The sequence below is a fragment of the Ursus americanus genome, chromosome 33 (genome assembly GCF_024610735.1).
Source record: "Ursus americanus isolate L20-20 chromosome 33, mUrsAme1.1.p, whole genome shotgun sequence".
Lineage (NCBI taxonomy): Eukaryota > Metazoa > Chordata > Mammalia > Carnivora > Ursidae > Ursus > Ursus americanus.
The window spans coordinates 15,628,288-15,646,024 of NC_142159.1; the positions used below are offsets into that span (position 1 = coordinate 15,628,288).

Consider the following 17,737-nt stretch of genomic DNA (forward strand, 5'->3'; position numbering starts at 1 on the left):
CTCAGTTTGCAGCGGGGCCTCGACCTGCCCATCACCAGGTACTGTACCCTTGCCCCTTCACTATCACCCTTAACTAATAGGTGGGGGCTTTAGTAGCTGCTGACCCTTAGAATGCTGCCATTCCAGGGAACCACCCAGCCTGTACTCTTCAAGAGTAGCTGCATCTCCTGTGATTCTGTTCTTTTTGTCCTTCACTAAATTTCACAGCATTTTGTTATTAACAAACCCATTCCCTTCTGTTGATGGCATAATTTAAAAATAATAGAGTATCTTTTTTCCCCAAAAAATAATTGCTCTGAATTTAGGGAACCCTGAAAAATTTTAGATATAGTAAGCCCTCACAGATTTTGTGGATATACGTGTTGTTTAAATTTGACTGGAACAGGCAACATTCTAAGGGTTTTCTGTTAACATTCTGATGTAACTTGTATTGATGTGTATAAAATAGCATTAGTATTTCTAAAATCACTTAATCTCAGTTACTAACTTAGATCTAATATCAAATTAATGGTAATACATATTCACTTGCTGCATAGAATTATTCTCAGGATACATAGAAAATAAATATCTTATTTAATTTTAATATTTATAGCCTGTTGGTTCTTTTTAAATGAAGTGATTGTATAAATTAAAACTGAAAAATGTATATGCTGCCACTTATTTATTTAGCAGGAATATACTAGAGGAGGTGGTTTGGGGGGAAAAAAGCCTTGCAGGGTTTTTCCTTCCAAATAGCTTCTTATAGAATAGTGTCTTGAAACATTTTCTCCGGCTACTGTTCCCTCATATGTAAAATGGGGCTAAATACCCTCTGTATTAGAGATAAGATTCTTTAGGTATCTGACACAAAGTAAACAACAATAAGTGGTAGCTGTTTTTGATATTATTATGCAATCTAGTATGGTTTGATAAAATGAGAGAAATTTACCCATTGCTTACCTGTGTTTATCATAGTTAGAATTCTTATTACTGAGTAAATGGACATGGTATAATTGCAGGATTTTGTTGTCTACCAGTGATTTAGTATAAGGCTCTATTTCTCAAAATAAAGTCTTTTCAATTTAGATAACGTGAAAACCAAGCAAATTCTGAGGTGCTAAAGACACTTTGCAGGAGAACTCAGATGTGCTTGTATGAAGTGGATGGCAATTCTTTGGATTAGATGAAGAAATAAAATTCGGGTATTTTTTAGTATCAAAAGATAGTGTTGTTAAAGTACTTTGAGAGCTTGCCGTTTGGTGTCAACTAGACCTAGGTTTAACTCTTATTAACTGGGTGGTTTTGGGCAAGTTACTCACTGGTCTCAGCCTCAGTTTTCTCATCTGTAAAGTGGGGACAGTATTAGTACCCATTTTAGGACTGATTATGAAGAGTAAATGAGATAATGGAAGGAAAATGATAAGCAGTGTTTGGCATATACTACAGATCTATGGGGCAAGATTACTAATAGTTAAAAAGAAGATAAGTCCTTAAGTAAAAAGATTGATTATAAATTTTATAAAATATTTAGTCAAGTGTTACAGAGGCAAGGCTTAAATTTTAGTCAGCGATCGAGCCAGAGAGATACTCCTAACAGAGAAACCTGAGAGATCTCTGCTCCAGAAGTAGAGTAGAGAGAAACTATTGATTAAGAAAAACGATTTCTGAGCTCCTCATATAAGGCTAAGTGTTTCTATAATTTCTCTTCCATCACAATGGTCCTCAAATAGTGATGTTGTATTTAAGCCTTTATAAATAGTCTTCTTTGGGAAAATTTGTTTTCTGAACTTTCTTCTGAGCTTAAAGGCTTGTGATACTCTTTGTCTTTCTTTAGTTCCAAAATCCAAGGAAAACTTAAAGGAGTCTTTGTGAGAAAAGGTTGATTTCATTTCTGAAATCATTTTCATGTGTAATGATTTAAGAAAGCATTGGCAGATTGGTCCTTTATTTAGCTATAGGATGATGCTTGTGAAATTATGGCATGTTTCAACCATTAAAAGAATAGAACTCCATATGTGTATATACTTACTATTTATTCATTAGCAAGGAAAATAATTACTTTTTGATACTAGTTCTTGAAGATAGATTCTTGAGGTGCATCATAAATCCAGAGCATTATTACTTTTGGATACAAAAACTTCGGGTGGCTGGCTGCTTTTTACTCTGGCATTCCTCCTTTCTAAATAGCAGTTAAAATTTTTTCATTACACCAGAGATAATTAAATGAGTAAGGAAACATACAACTTTGGTTGAGGCAGCAGCAGGAATTAGTTCCTGTGGAGAACTAGAAGAGGGAAGGCTATGGGGTTGAGGCGGCACCGCAGGGCAGGAGCTGGCTGAAGCAGTGGTGTGGCCTATAGCAAATTGTTAGGAAGAGTTTGCTCTACTATATCCATGGATGTACAGGCCAGTTTGGTTTGTTTCACTTATGGAATAGATATTGGCATTTTGGGTGGGATAACCAGTTATGAAAAGCTTTCCTGTAAGTTGCAGTTCATTTAGCAGCCTTAAGACTCTAAATGCCAGTAGAATTCCCCCAGTGACAATTAAAAAACAAAACAAAAAACACCTTCATGTATTTCCAGATAACCCCCATGGTGGTGATACTATTTCCCATTTGAGAATTACTGGTTGAAGTCTCTATTTAAAGCGATCTTTGCCTCAAATCTAAAGTCAAGTAGAGGGGCTCCTTGTGTGGCTCAGTTGGTTAAGCGTCTGACTCTTGGTTTTGGCTCAGATCGTGATCTCAGGATCACAAGACAGAGCCCCATATTGGGCTCGGTGATGGGCATGGAGCCTGCTTAAGATTCTCCCCCTCTCCCTGTGCTCTCCTCTCCCCCCTTCATAAAGGAAGGAAGGAAGGAAGGGAGAGAGAGAGAGAGAGAGAGAGAGAGAGAGAGAGAGAGAGAGAGAGAAAGAAAGAAAGAAAGAAAGAAAGAAAGAAAGAAAGAAAGAAAGAAAGAAAGAAAGAACGAGCAAACGAACGTACGTCAGGTAGAGGTTCATACAGAAGGAGGTGCTTATAAGACAAAACAGTACATAGAGATTTACATAATGAGAGCAAACAATAAAAAAAACTTTGAGTGGTATATAGAGAATACATTTTTTAAAGGGGAAAAACATCTATGTCCTAGGTTATTTTTGGTTTGTTGTGAATTGAAGGCACAAGTGGTTTTTTCATCTATAGTTGTTTTCTTTGGCCAGAAAAAATTAAATCAAGGGTTAGAATTAGCTTTGAATAGTTAGACTTGGTGAACAGATTTCTCATTTCTCCTTTATTGAATTGTTCATTAGTGGCTACCTTTCTGATCACATATCCTTTCACACTATGATCTTATTTTTTTTATACAATAATTTGATGCTGAATGATGTTTCCTATGATTGTTGTTTCTAAAGTCCAACAGTAAATACGTAAGTTTTTGTGAATGCTTAGTAACAATTGGTTCTATAAATATTATGAAGAAAAAAAATATTGTTATTTAGGTAAGCTAATTGGAGGTAATTGCTTGTGAAATGAAACCACGATTGTCCAGTTCAGTAATCTAGAACCTATATATGTATTTTTTCTTCTTCGTAAAATGAAGTTAACTGAATTGAAATGAAACAAATAAGATTCTGGATAGTAATATTTTTAGTTTAATAGGACCAAAAAACTGTTATAGAATGTATTTCTTGGAACTACTTTTATTTAGAGTATCTTTATGTGTGTCCAGCCAGAGCTCTTACTGAGTCCCTCAAGTCAGGGATACCATGCTCCAGTTAAAATTATGTCAACAATGTCTTCTTCCAGCACCATTAGTTTTTGGCTTTTACAGGGCTTCTTCAGATTAATTAGGATGTTCTATTCTTTTTGCATTTTCTAACCTGAAGAGAGCTTTAGATTAGACTAACAGTTTTCTTCAAAGGTAAAAGAAGTACTAAGTAATTTTATATGCAAACACCCGTGGCTTTAGAAATATGTCAACTATTTTTAGTCTGATGTTTGAAAATCCCAAGGTAATTAGAAACTGAAAGAACAGAACGTACACTCATAAGTAAAGCAAGTCACTTGGTATAATGTAGATTCTGGCTTGTTATTGATTTCATGTTTAGTAGTTGAAATTTGTGTAGTTGTGGTTTAAAGTTACTTGTGTTCCTGTCCTTATTTTACTTTTGGGTTTCACAACAGAGATCAAGTGTTGGTTAAATACTATGGCTGAGTAATCTTTGCATTTTGAGAAAGACCAGGGAATTGGTATTTAAAAGTGTTCATAGAACAAAAACATTTTGCAGTGTGTTGATATGTGATTTTAGTTCCCATAATATTCACAAATGTTGACTAGTATGCCATATTCAAAGCAATTGAATTTAGTGTAAACGAATAAAAGCTTGATAAAGCTTAAGAGTATTTTGCATCAAGGAAGTATGTTACCTAGTGGTAAGCAGCATTAAAACTGTGCATGTTTTCCTGTTGTAGTTTTGTTCTTTTTGCTAAAAGATTAAAAGAAAAAACAGCTGGCTTATGTTGATTTTTTTTTTTTTCCATCATTACCCTTAAAGGTTTTTGTACTCAAAGTGTGTTGTTATGTTTGAAGTCTTAGTTTCTGGTAGAGAAATATTTGTATTGCTCTAGGCAATTTCTTAGATTTGGAGAGTAAAATAGATGAAGGCTTAGGGCTTGCCTCTGGGGCCAGACTGGCATATCAGTTTAATGGATATTACTTGGAAATAAGATCAAGCATTTATGCAGTCTTATGACCAGTCCTCTTAGATTTTTCAGAGCTTAATGTAAGTCAGGCATAGGCAGTTTTATCTAGTGCTCTATTCAAAGAGTTGTAGGGTTATGGCAGAGATAGTAAAGAAAATACAGGTTGGGAGTTGGCATAACTAGGAATCTTAGCTTTACTACAAACTAACTTTGGGCCTCAGATTTCTTTTCTGAGAAATGCATAAAATATGCTCATAAATGAAAAAATATTGAAGTGTTAGAACAACAGCACCTGTTTCCTAAGGGTGTTGTAAGGATCAGAGTACCTGCCTGTCACAGTCCCTGGCACATAATAGATTCTTGGTAAATGTCAATTTCCTTTAACAGTGACACAGCCTGCCTATCTTTCCCCCCTTTCTCAACCTATACCTATGAGCGAAGTACTCTACAAGGATGCTCATTTCTCAGAGTCTGCATCATGGTCAGACAGAACACCTTCTGACCCTGAACAGAATCCTAGGGTTTTTTCTTCCATCTGACATAATCCTCCATGGCACTACTGTCTAGTAGAACTTTCTGTGATGGTGATGAAAATGTTCTGTGTCTGCGCTGTTCACTATAGTAGCTACTAGCCACATGTGGCTATTGAGCACTTGAAAGTTGCAATGCAACTGAAGAACTGAATTTTTTATTTTAATTTAAGTAATCAAATATGGCAAGTGGCTCTTGTATTGGACAACTCAGCTCTGGGGCTTACATCTTCTAATTCTTAATGAAACATAAATTATGTGATAATGGCCACGTGCAGGGAAAGTATAGAAAGAATTTAGAATGTAATAGCCTTCATTATAAAGTGGTATAAGTCAGCAGAATATCTGGTTGATACTTGAATGATATCCCATTATGGGGACTCTTCACTGCTTGTTCCTTTATAACTTGTGAGAAAATTATAGCACTGTTATTTTTCTCACGAGTGCTTTAGAATTTTTGAAGACATTAACCTAAAAAATTCGCAATTGCAAATCTTACTATTCCTCTGGTAGACTGATCTATATATTGCAGAAAGCTAGGGATTTCAGAAACATATTTTTGATATAGTTTTTATTGCTTTGCAAATTAAGTATTCCGTAGTGGTTTTTTTTCCCACATAGGAAGAACTAATGTGATTGAATATGATTTTTTCTAGTTGCTAAAAATGAATAGGTAGTTTTCAAAGAATGTCGAATTATTATGTACTTTTTTTTAGAGATATACTTGTCTTTTGCTGATTTTAGGAAGAGTGAAGTCATGAGAAGTGATAGAATTACCAGCATATTCAGAAAGCATTTATTACTAATGTTATTGGCCAGGAAATTTTAGGTAATGGTATAATTATCACATCTTTAGAAGGATTTTCCAAGAGGTAGCGTTTTCCTTCTGGCTTCTAGAATGTTACAATGAAAGTCATCTATCATGAATACTCCAAATTCAGCCTCTGTTTTAAATGTTACCTAGCCCTTTGGAAAAGGTGCGCAAATTACCACCTCAGGTGAGGGCTGATTCTTTCCCTGCCATTCTCCTGGCATACTAGTGGACCACTGAAAGATAAAAGACTTAAAACAGATTGAAATCAGGTTTGGAGATGATACTTACGTTGTACACAATTCCTCCCTTCTCTGCCTAGCCTTTTACAGCATTTTCATCAGTGACTTGGATTAATGACATGCCTGTCAAATTTGCTAATGGTTATGTGGTTTTGACATTGTATTACACATTTGGAATCCAGAAATATCTGTACAGTCTGAAATGATGGGTTGAAATTAGCCAGATATATTTTCAAAGGAACAACGTACATGATTCCCTATCTGAACTTCATTACACAACTCTAAGAGTACATGCAAAAGTGAAGAGCATGACTTGTTGCCAAGTTATATATAAAGAAGACTTAAGGGTTTTACAGGATTGTAACTCAGTACCAATCAGTCGTAAAATGTGGTTGACAGAAGAGCTCCTGTTATTCTTCATTATATTAATGGAAATATAGTCAGCCAGAATAAGAGAGAGATGTTGCTCTTTCATTTAGCAACAGATAAATTTATCGAGTGAGGCCAGGTACATTCTGGGCAGACACCACCTGGATATTTGTGTTTGGTTCTCTATTAGTGAGGCTTTGAACTGTGGGACCATATTGAGAGAAAGCTGAAGAGGGAATTCAGTATCTTGGTTGGAGGGACAGGACATGGAGGGTAGTAATTGACTTTGAACAAAAAGTAGACATTGGTGTGAAAGTTGGCAGTGATGGCTGTCTTCACATAACTTAGAGATTTGTCACTTCTTTGGAAGAAGGATTTGTCTTTGGTGTGATTTTAGGAATATTTATTGGACCAGAGGGAAGATGATACAGAGAGAAAAATTTGGAGCCAGTAGAAGGAAAGTCAGAACTCCATTTAATAATGAAATGGAACTATGTCTTCAGTTACTCAAGTGTTGTAACTTGAAGGGCATGTCAAATAAGAGATTTAAACTTTAGGTATATGGTTAGACTAAATGGCTTGTACTACTGTCTTTCCATCCAGCATTCAGGAGAGTTTGATCAGTGGAGAGGAAAAGGGATTCAGAAGCATTGCAAGCAGTTTGGGAAGGCCCATTCACATTCACAGGTTCTTTTTAATAACCTGTGGTTTGCTGCCATGCCCACCCACAGATTTTTAACTTCCTGCACCACTATTAAATCTAACTCTAAATTTACAATTGAATGGTAGGAGAGAGTACAAAAAAGAGAATCCACCTCTTTCCAGCCATTACACCTTTTCTAGTCCTATAGATAGTAGAATCTCCTCTGTGGAGGGAGGAGGGAGAAGAATGAAGAAGGGAAGGAACTTCTTAAGGGGGGAAAATAAGCTCCAGATAGCCTGTCCTTATAAAAATCTTAGTGCAGTGAGTTTGAGTAAAAGGTCTGTTAAATGTTGGACCAAGGATGTAAAAGCATATGAATAGGTGTCTGTTACTATAAGGGAGATAGAGAATTAGAGTCTTGTAGGTAGAAGAAACTTATTTTCCTGAATAATAACCATGAATTTTGTGAAGTAATTGATGGAACATTTTTCTTATCAGGAATGTTACGATTGAGGGATATGCCGCCCATTAATGTAGTTGGATAAAGGTCTCACCACATCCCTTCAGCCTTAGAAAAAATTTCTTTTGACTGTCAACAATTGTTTGAAAATACGAGGGGTGTTCCATTTCATGAGAAGTAGAGTGTGTTAGAGTTATGCACCTAAACCCGACTGTGTTTCAATTACAGGTGGGAGACCTTTAGGACGTTAATCTCCCTGTCCCTCAGTTTCCCCATATATCTAATGGGGGTGTTAATAATATTACCTGCCTTAGAGGTTTGTTGTAAGAATAATTTAATATATATGTAAAATAATTAGAGTAGTACCTGGTAGCTAGTAAGTGCTATATAAATCTTCAGTGTTATTTAATGTGCATAATTGAATACACTTTTCTGCATTGCTTCAAAGCCAAAGTCTTAGTTTATAAAAAATATTACATGTCCACATAACCATAAATTGTGTTTTCCTGGGTTCAGCTGTATGTTAATATTAGCAGTATCATCAGAAACACTTGTTTCTCTTTTAAAACCACTGAAGAAAACAGGCTTCTGAATCCTCCTTGAATAAGCTGTATTCTCAGCTATTGTAAACGGGGTTAAAAACCCCAGCAGAGAAGTTGGAAACTGGTGCCAAGAGAAAGAATCACATACAGTAAACTGTGCCCATATCTGCTTTTCTTGCTCTGCACAAGTTAATAGCACCATGTCTCTTCAGGGAGTAAATATGCTTACAAAATTTGATTATAATATAACCATAGTGGATCATCACCTGTTGTGTTTGATACTCTCCTTGTCTTCGCTGCCCTCTAGAGTTGGTGGAAAAGGATCTTTCTTACAGGAGTAAGATTTCTATCCACTGCATCTAACATGGAGAAATGCTTACTAAGTTGAGCAGATGAATGGCTATCCTCTCTTTAAGGCCTGTACAGTTTTGTGGCTTCTGACATATTAACCAAGTTATAAAAATGTTTATGATTTTTCGTGAAGTGTGTTTACAGCTCACATACGTTGATAAATAATAGATTCTGCCTGCTGTGTAATTAAGAGAAGTGACATGTAGGATGGAAAGTTTACTAGTTCAGTGTTCTTGGTTGCAGCAAACAGAATTCTTGCATCTGTCACCAAAATTGTGTCAGTGGAGATAACCACAAGACTATTGTGTTGGTGTGGCCCAGCCCAGGTTCCTGTTATCAACTTTGCTTCTTGTACTTTCTTTTCATCTCCATCAACTCCTCTCTGTGGCCTTCCCCATCTGGTTCTCCCATCCACTCTACCACTCCATTCTCTGCTGTATTGTCTCTTGCTTTTCTGTGACTTAATCTATTTAGGGCTTTCTTTGTCCTGGGTTATGAAGGGGATGAGCCTTGGACACTGTATCCTAATTCTTCCAATTCAGCACAAGATAAAAAGTTATTTCTTCTACTGTGTGTGGGTAACTTGATGATTAAGAGTAAGACCGGGTAAGACCTGAGTGGGCCCAAAGGTCAAAGCTCATCCTTGCTTTATTTGGACCAATCGCAATCAATATTCATGTCTGGAATTGTGAGACAACTCAAGAGATTTTGGAGCTAGACCACATTTTAAGACTAGTTTTATGTTTCCCCAGTTTAAAGCTTTAAGTGTCTTCTTATATGCCGTGTTAGTTGAGAAGAGTAGGTTTCTGTCCTGAAGGGTCTGATATATTTTGAAAAGTTTATTTCTTAGGATGTTTGCAAACTTTAATGAATGGCACTTTTATTATTAACTCTTTTCTCCATTAAAGATGGAAAGTGGGTCATAGAGAAGCTAAATAACTAATGCCAAGTCACATAATGGGTGTCTGTAGAGCCAAGAACAGGAATCAGTCCCATCTGTACTTGCAAGAAGACATTTTCTTTCAAGCTATTATAACTTGTGGCTACTATTAGAATATTTTTGCCCCAGATTTATTTATATTCAATTAAGTGTGATTCAGTTCTTCAGTTCCACGTGTCCTTGAATTCTCAGTGGAGAATTGTCATTCTGATTTTCTAATCTTCCTTCTTCTCCTATTGTTACTAAATAGAAAGATATTTTTGTTGAGCTGCATGCTATGTCCTACCCCTTCCTACTGATCTATAAGCTTTTCCATTGGCTTTCTTTCTGTTTCCTGCTGCTTTCTTGCTTCATAATTGAAGGGAGGATTCAGACCCATCCAGGTAACAATTACTGGTTCTGCATGGCCTCTTTACTACTCTGTTCCCTTATTATTATTACAATGAGATTGATTGTTTGCTGATGAATATACATGCATTCACGGTGGGAATTTACTATTGGTATATTGTTTCAAGGCTTTTAAGCCTGCAGTTGAGAGCCATAAATAACTACAGGTACTGGCTGCCATTTGATAAATTTATGTTCTGCTCCTTCTAGACCATTCTTAAGCCTGTCTAGATTTTCCACTTTTACTGCAGACTATTCAAGAAAGCAAAATTGGGTTCAGTTTTTAATATGGTGTTGCCACTTTTTAGAAAAGAAAGGCCATTCCCATCATGTGACAAGCAGCATGTGACAACTCTACTGGTAGTTTTGATTTAACTTGACTCTGATAGACTGAGATGAAAATCTTTATGTCTAGAAATATTTTATAAATTACTTGAATGGTGGTTTTTTAGGGGACTGCTTTTAATTTTTAATAAGTTGATTATAAGCCACCTACTCTAAAATGAAAGAATAAGTACTTTTATACAGTAGAACAACTTATAGAGAGCCTTTTGTTACATTTTATCACACATCTAAAAATTAATAATTATGGTATATAAATTTTCATTTAAAATAGCTGAGGCTTCATTTTAAAAGTGAGACTGCCCTACTGTTTTCATATGTGTGACAGCAGTGATCAAAACTTGACTTAACGTGCCTAGTGTAGAATATTTTTAGTGATCCCAGCCACATGCATTTTAGCCTCTTTTCATGTATATTGTATTTCCAATTCAGCTGGTAACATTTTTATTAGTGGGAAAAAGGAGAAAGCTCAAGATAGTAAAATTTACATATTCCCTTTTGTAAAAAAATAAATATTTTTTCTCCCCTCCTCAGTTTTTTCAGAGGCCTCAGATACAGCCTCCTAGAGCTACCATCCCGAACAGCAGTCCTTCCATTCGTCCTGGTGCACAGACACCCACTGCAGTGTATCAGGCCAATCAGCACATCATGATGGTTAACCATCTGCCCATGCCGTACCCAGTGCCCCAGGGTCCTCAGTACTGTATCCCACAGGTAAAGTATCTCTCAGGTCTGTGTGGTCCAGCAATAGAGTGAGAGTTAACCCAAATTCTCATCAGAGGAAGCAGGGAGGGTGGGTGATGGCATCGGTTTTTAGTGATAGGTGAACTTTTCTGTAAGCTATGTCTGGCCATTTTGTCATTTTCCATAATATTGTAAGGAGATATTTCTGTATCTCTTAAGTTTTTCTAAGATGTTAGAGAAATTATTTTTATTTTCTAGCTTTTGCCCCATCCCTTTCCCATATCCATCTGCTCTAAAACAGACTCAGTAATTAAGCTGTTCCGCGATAACATTCAATTTCATTGAAAGCTACCATCCTGAAATAATTTTACAGTGAGCTGATGTCTGTCTGTGCACTGATTTACTGTATGGTTTTTACCTAATGCACATCTTTCTCTTCATTCTCATTGCATCTTGATGGCAAGCAAGCATTTTTGAAAGTATTTATTAACCAGGAGTTTTCACCTTATTTCAGTAATTCTCTTACACACACGCACACACACACCTTTATTTTTTTTAATACTAAGCCATCTTCATATTATGTATAAATATCTTTAATTTCTCTTTTCTAGTACCGTCATAGTGGCCCTCCTTATGTTGGGCCGCCACAACAGTATCCAGTTCAGCCACCAGGGCCAGGGCCTTTTTATCCTGGACCAGGACCCGGGGACTTCCCCAATGCTTACGGTAAGTATGAAGTATTGAGCAGTTTTTGCTAGTTATGTTTATTTTGTTTTTTCATTCTGCTGATCAGTTTAGGTAGTGAGGTATAATGGTATAAAGAATTTTTAAATAAAATGTTGCAAACAGTTCTGAATCTAAAGCTTTTTAGAGAGTGGTTTACAAGGAAAGAGTATTACAGAAGTATATTTAGTTAACGACACTTTCTGAAAGAGCCGGTAATTCTGTTGCAAAGAACCCGTGTCTCAAGGTTCTGAATCTGCAGCCAACTAACTCATCATTACCTGGATTTTTATTGGATTTTTGCTGATGGAATAAATATACAGTTGACTGTTAAACATCACAGGTTTGAACTGTTTGGGTCCACTTATACACTGATTTTTTTTTCAATAAATACAGATGGTACTGTAAATGTATTTTCTCTTATGATTTCCTTAATAACGTTTTCTTTTCTCTAGCTTATCTTTTGTAAGAATATATATATGTAGTACATGTAACATACAAAATATCTGTTAATCAGCTGTTTACTTTATTGGTAAGGCTTCCAGTCAGCGGTAGGCTATTAGATAAGGTTTTGGGGCTTCAAAACTTATACATGGATTTTGGACTGCATGCAGGTAAGCAGAGGGTACTCCTAACCTGTGTGTTGTTCAAGGGTCAGTTATCTCCCTTCCATGATTTCTTTTTCTCCCAAGCATTTATCACCATTTACCAAAATGTTTGTTAACATTTTCCTGCTAGAATGTACTGTCCACAAAGGCAAAGAATTTTATTGTTTTGTGTAGGTATTGGAGTGGGATGACTGATTCCTTTTCTGCAAAATTGTGGTAAGATCTGTGTCATAGGGAGGTTATAAGGATTAGTGAAATGAAAGTGCCTTGAAAAATCACAAATATTTTTAATGTAGAGAAATAAGTGCCATGTTTGTACTTTGTTTGTGAACCAGTACTAACATAGAAAGTGAATTCTAAGGGATAAAATCAGCAAATACTAGAAAAATTAAGCTTTAGGATTCAGTAAGCTTGATCTTTTCTGTTACCAGTAAGGGCATATTAAAAATTTAACTTGTTCTTTTAAGATATAGTAATCTATTATAGATAAACAGGTCCACTAACCAATTCCCTAACATTGGGATTTAGTGTCTCAATTAAAAACCTTTACATCAGAATTAATTGGTATTAGACAGCCCAAGAACATTTCCCTTAGGTTTTGAGGTGAAATAGGCCAAGGAACCAAGTATTACCTGGTTTTACTACTTCTAGAGAAGGGAAAACCTTTCTCTTACCTTGGTTACTATTGCTTGTGAAACTTCCAGTACAAAATGATACACTTCATAATGTCATTAAATATTGCAAGTATGTATATGTGAAACATGGCTTTACTGAAGTATTTTTACTAGGAAATATTTAATATTTTCAAAGCAACACATTTTACATATATATGTTTTAAAGTTAAATAATACATGTGCATCACCCAGCTTTGACATAGAATGTTACCAGTAGTGTTGAAGTGTCCCTTGTGTGCCCCTTGAACTTATTTTGAACTTGGGGTTTTCATACCACCTTAGTGTCTTTGTACTTATTCTATAAATTTAAATACAATTAAAATTCTTTTTCCATTTTAAAAAAGATTTTATTTATTTGTTTATTCATTTTATTTGAGAGAGAGAGTGTGCAGGGGGAGGAGCCAAGGGAGAGGGACAAGCAGATTCCCCGCTGACGGCAGAGCCCAGCATGGGGCTAGATCCCAGGACACTGAGATCATGACCTGAGCCAAAATCAAGAGTCAGACGTTTAGGGGCGCCTGGGTGGCACAGCGGTTAAGCGTCTGCCTTCGGCTCAGGGCGTGATCCCGGCGATCTGGGATCGAGCCCCACATCAGGCTCTTCTGCTATGAGCCTGCTTCTTCCTCTCCCACTCCCCCTGCTTGTGTTCCCTCTCTCGATGCCTGTCTCTATCTCTGTCAAATAAATAAATAAAATCTTTAAAAAAAAAAAAAAAGTCAGACGTTTAACTGACTGAGCCACCCAGGAGCCCCCAATTAAAATTATTTTGAAGTGTAAAACTGGTGGTTGATATTATCAAAAATTTATTGAATAGAAAAACTGTACGGTGAGACTGGCTGTCAGAGTAATAAACATGCTAAAATCCACAGAATTTTCTCTTTCAATTCCATGTTGTAATGGGAATGCAATTGTATCTTCTAATTCACAAAATAATTTTGAAACGTGTCTCACTGAATTCTAGTCTGTTTATTTATGCATTGTATAAATGACTTTTTGATGCAAAATGTTGTCATTAAAATTCTATTATAAATCTGTGCCAGTCCTCTTTATTGCTCTTAATACTACTGCAGTATATATAGAAACAATATAGATGAGTTTACTGGTAGGGAAATATTTTGCTGATTTGTATACACAGTATTATAACATATTTGGCTTTATTTATTTCTATTACATACAAACTGTATTTGTTTATTTTCACAAAAAGCAGGATTTTGAGGGGCCATTGTATCTCAGATATTGTTGATGTCTGTTCCCTTTGTTAGATATTCTTTCTCCCCCAGGAAATTCTTACGCAAATCCAAAATCCATCAAGTAAGCAGTTTGTCATCTAGATTAAAACAGTTTACCTAGTTTCATTAAGATGAGTAAAACAATCTTAAAATAATTTCTCCTTATGAAAGTAATCAAGTTAGTGAGAAAAATACAAATAATATAGAATGTATAAATTTGAAGTAGCCAGTTTTTTCCCCTTTCTCTACTCCCTAAAGAAATGATTTAACAGATTAATTCATACTTTCTCTTTTATATTTAAATAATTTTTAATACAAATGGCCACATACTATTTATAATGTTCTAAAACTTTGTTATTTTTTCCCCCATCCCACAATATATTCATGGATATCTTTCCATTTCATTACCTATAGAATTTCAAGCTCTTCCATTTTAGGGATGAATCACAATGTATAATCCAGTCCTCTACTAATAGGCTTAGGTTATTTTCATTATTTGGGCAGATATTTTAGTTTTAAGGCTTATCACTGGTTAATATGCTTTTATCAGACTTTAAAGTTCTGATCCAATAGTTCCCACAAATTATAGGTCCTTCAGGTGTACCACCTTGGGGCAGCTTTCTGGCTTTATGGTCTAGAAGACCATAAACATCCCTGTTACTATTTTCTCTTTTTGGAATCTCCTCTTCTCTTACCCTTCCACTCCCAATTCTTCATTTCCCTCTAATCCTCATGTCACCCCTTACTCTCCCTCTTCTTCTTCCTAATCTTGGGTTCGGGTTAAAAGCAAGTATAAGGAGTGGAATCCTAGTTCTCTGTTCTGAAGCACAGCAGTCCTGTCTTCTAGGGCAGAGGGCCTTCCTCTCCATGAACTGGTAGGGAACGAATCCTAGTCTTGTTCCTTCCTGCCCTACTGGTGGAGTTGGTGAGTTGGACAGTCTGTTTGGTGAAGTCTTAGTTCTTTGTCCTTAGCTTACAATTCACTCTAGGATACTAATATTTTACTCCTCTTTTCAGTTTAAATCTTGAACAGTGATTCTCAAAGAATATTTTTTCCCTACTGAAGTTCAATAACAAAGATCATAAAACTCTATTTATAGAGTATAATTCTTGGAGTGTTTCTAAGTGTTGAAGAAAAATAACTAATGAGTAGTCTTTTATCAATGTCACTTTTCAGCTTTTCTCTCATTAGTGTTTCTTAAATATTTTGATGCCTGTTATATCAGAAAAATACCTCATGAAGACTGAAATTATTTCCAGGCAAACGCTAGGGGTGATGGCCCAAGGTGTAAAAATTTGGGTTTGGGAGCAAAGAGGTGTGGTTAGCAGTGATAGCAATACTGAGAAAGAAAAAGAAAACATTGAGAATTTACATTGTTAAAAGGTCCCATTCTGGGGCACCTGGGTGGCACAGCGGTTAAGCGTCTGCCTCCGGCTCAGGGCGTGATCCTGGCGTTACAGGATCGAGCCCCACATCAGGCTCCTCTGCTGGGAGCCTGCTTCTTCCTCTCCCACTCCCCCTGCTTGTGTTCCCTCTCTCGCTGGCTGTCTCTATCTCTGTCAAATAAATAAATAAAATCTTAAAAAAAAAAAAAAGGTCCCATTCTGGGATGCCTGAATGGCTCAGTCAGTTAAGCATCTGCCTTTGGCTCAGGTCATGATCCCAGGGTCCTGGGATTGGGTCCCTGATCGGGCTCCTTGCTCAGTGGGGAGCCTGCTTCTCCCTCTGCCTGCCACCCCCCTGCTTGTGCTCTCCCTCTCTCTCTTTCTCTCTCTCTCTGAGAAATAAATAAAATATTTTTTAAAATAAAAATAAAAGGTCCCATTCTTCTTTGCTTCAAACCAGTATACTCTCCCTTTATCTCACTCTACCATGTGATTTCTTCCTCCCCCTTTCATTTTCTTTTCCATTCTTTTCCTGAGCTCTGTGGGACTTGGGCACCTTATTCAGCTCCTAAGAGCTGAGGGATCCATTCATTGTTTCCCATGTTGTGTGGAAATGGGAAACTTTCTGACATCTGAAGTTGAATTTGGTGGTGTTTTCATGGAGTGTTAATACTGTGATTGTTGGGGCACAGTTGGTTAAGCAACCAACTCTTTGTTTCGGCTCAAATGATGATCTTGGGGTCCTAGGATCAAGCCCTGCGTTGGGCTCTGTGCTTAGCTTAGAGTCTGCTTGAGATTCTCTCTCCCTAACCCTCTGCCCCTCCTGCTCGTGCTCTGTCTCTCTCTCTAAAATAAATAAATAAATCTTAAAAAAAAAAAAAAGTACTGTGTTGATGGATGTGGTTGTATACTGACGTTATTATTATGGGATATTATGGGATAAACTGATTTTTATGTGCTGACCTGCATACTTAATCACTATCTTTATATTTGTTTCTATGGGAAAATTCAGTTTTGATAGGTTTTTGGCAGACCTGCAATGTATAAGACGGTGTGTTAGGTATTTTGTAGGATGTAGGTGTTGAGATATTTTCCTTGCCTTTCAGGATCTTACAGTGCATTTGTTAGATATTTGTGTTTGGGGTTTTATGATTGAGAACAAATCTAAATGTTGACTAGACCACTGGTTCCCAGATTTTTCAATATCCTGGTCAAATAAATTTTTTAAAAAGTAAAGTAAAATAAAGGAAGAAATATACAGAACTACTACCTTTTTAATTTTGCCACAAAGGCATTCAAAGAAAACTGTTATTTAATGTCAGTAGCATTTCATATAGGAAGGCTGTTTGAACCACAAAGGAACAAGACTGAAATAATTTCAAAACAGTAACAGTCCTTTCCAAAATGTCAAATTAGCAAGCCTATAGTTGTGGCTCTGTATGTGTTAGTATAGTAATGTGGTTATTATTGTATAAATTTTGCCATATATCATTGACACATTTTGTGTAAACTGGGGATTGGAGAACCACTGATTGAGAACAGGGATCAGGGGAAGAAAAGGGTGAGCCCTTTTTCTAGGTTTTGCAGACCATATGGTCTCTGTTGCAACTATTCACCTCTGCCATTTTAGTGAAAAAGCAGCCATAGGTAACAGATAATATACTGTATATAGGTGTATTTCAATAAAACTTTATTTATAAAATTGTACTGAATTTTAGCCTATTGTCTTTAGTTGACATACCCCTAATCTAGATAAACCTGCTACATTCCATGCATAAGAGGTCGGGGACATTAAGTAACATACCTAATTAGTAAATGGTATGTGAAAGTTATTCACATTTTTAATAGAATAAAATAAGTGTTTTTAAATGTCTCTGACTATATAAGAAGTTGAATTAGTATTTTATAAAAGATAACCATTATTTGATAGGGTGGAGGGCCCACTCTGCTGGGGTCCTCAGTTGACTTGATATTTTACTAATTGTGTTTAACCCCATTATCAAGATACCCTATGTGGCCAGTTTTATTCAGCTGGTATTTATAGCATGTGTATTATATGCCAGTTTCTACCCCAGTCATGTTGACTCAAAAAATGTTTTATTAGAACAATCTAATTTTTTTCTTAAAGGGATGATTCACCTTTTGGGTCT

At 36.2% G+C, this 17,737-nt stretch overlaps 1 protein-coding gene across 22 annotated transcripts in view; it reads left to right on the plus strand.

Moving 5' to 3' along the window:
* The window catches only part of EIF4G3 (eukaryotic translation initiation factor 4 gamma 3), a 332,371-nt gene that overhangs the window by 170,839 nt on the left and 143,795 nt on the right, over positions 1-17,737 (plus strand). For 16 of the 22 annotated variants that reach the window (XM_045782022.2, XM_045782017.2, XM_045782024.2 and 13 more), the window contains 3 exons: positions 6-38; positions 10,818-10,997; positions 11,579-11,693. In XM_045782022.2, coding sequence (XP_045637978.2) covers positions 6-38; positions 10,818-10,997; positions 11,579-11,693 — 328 coding nt within the window. The remainder of the gene's footprint in view (positions 1-5; positions 39-10,817; positions 10,998-11,578; positions 11,694-17,737) is intronic. The other 6 variants (XM_045782021.2, XM_045782029.2, XM_045782032.2 and 3 more) reach the window with 1 other exon arrangement.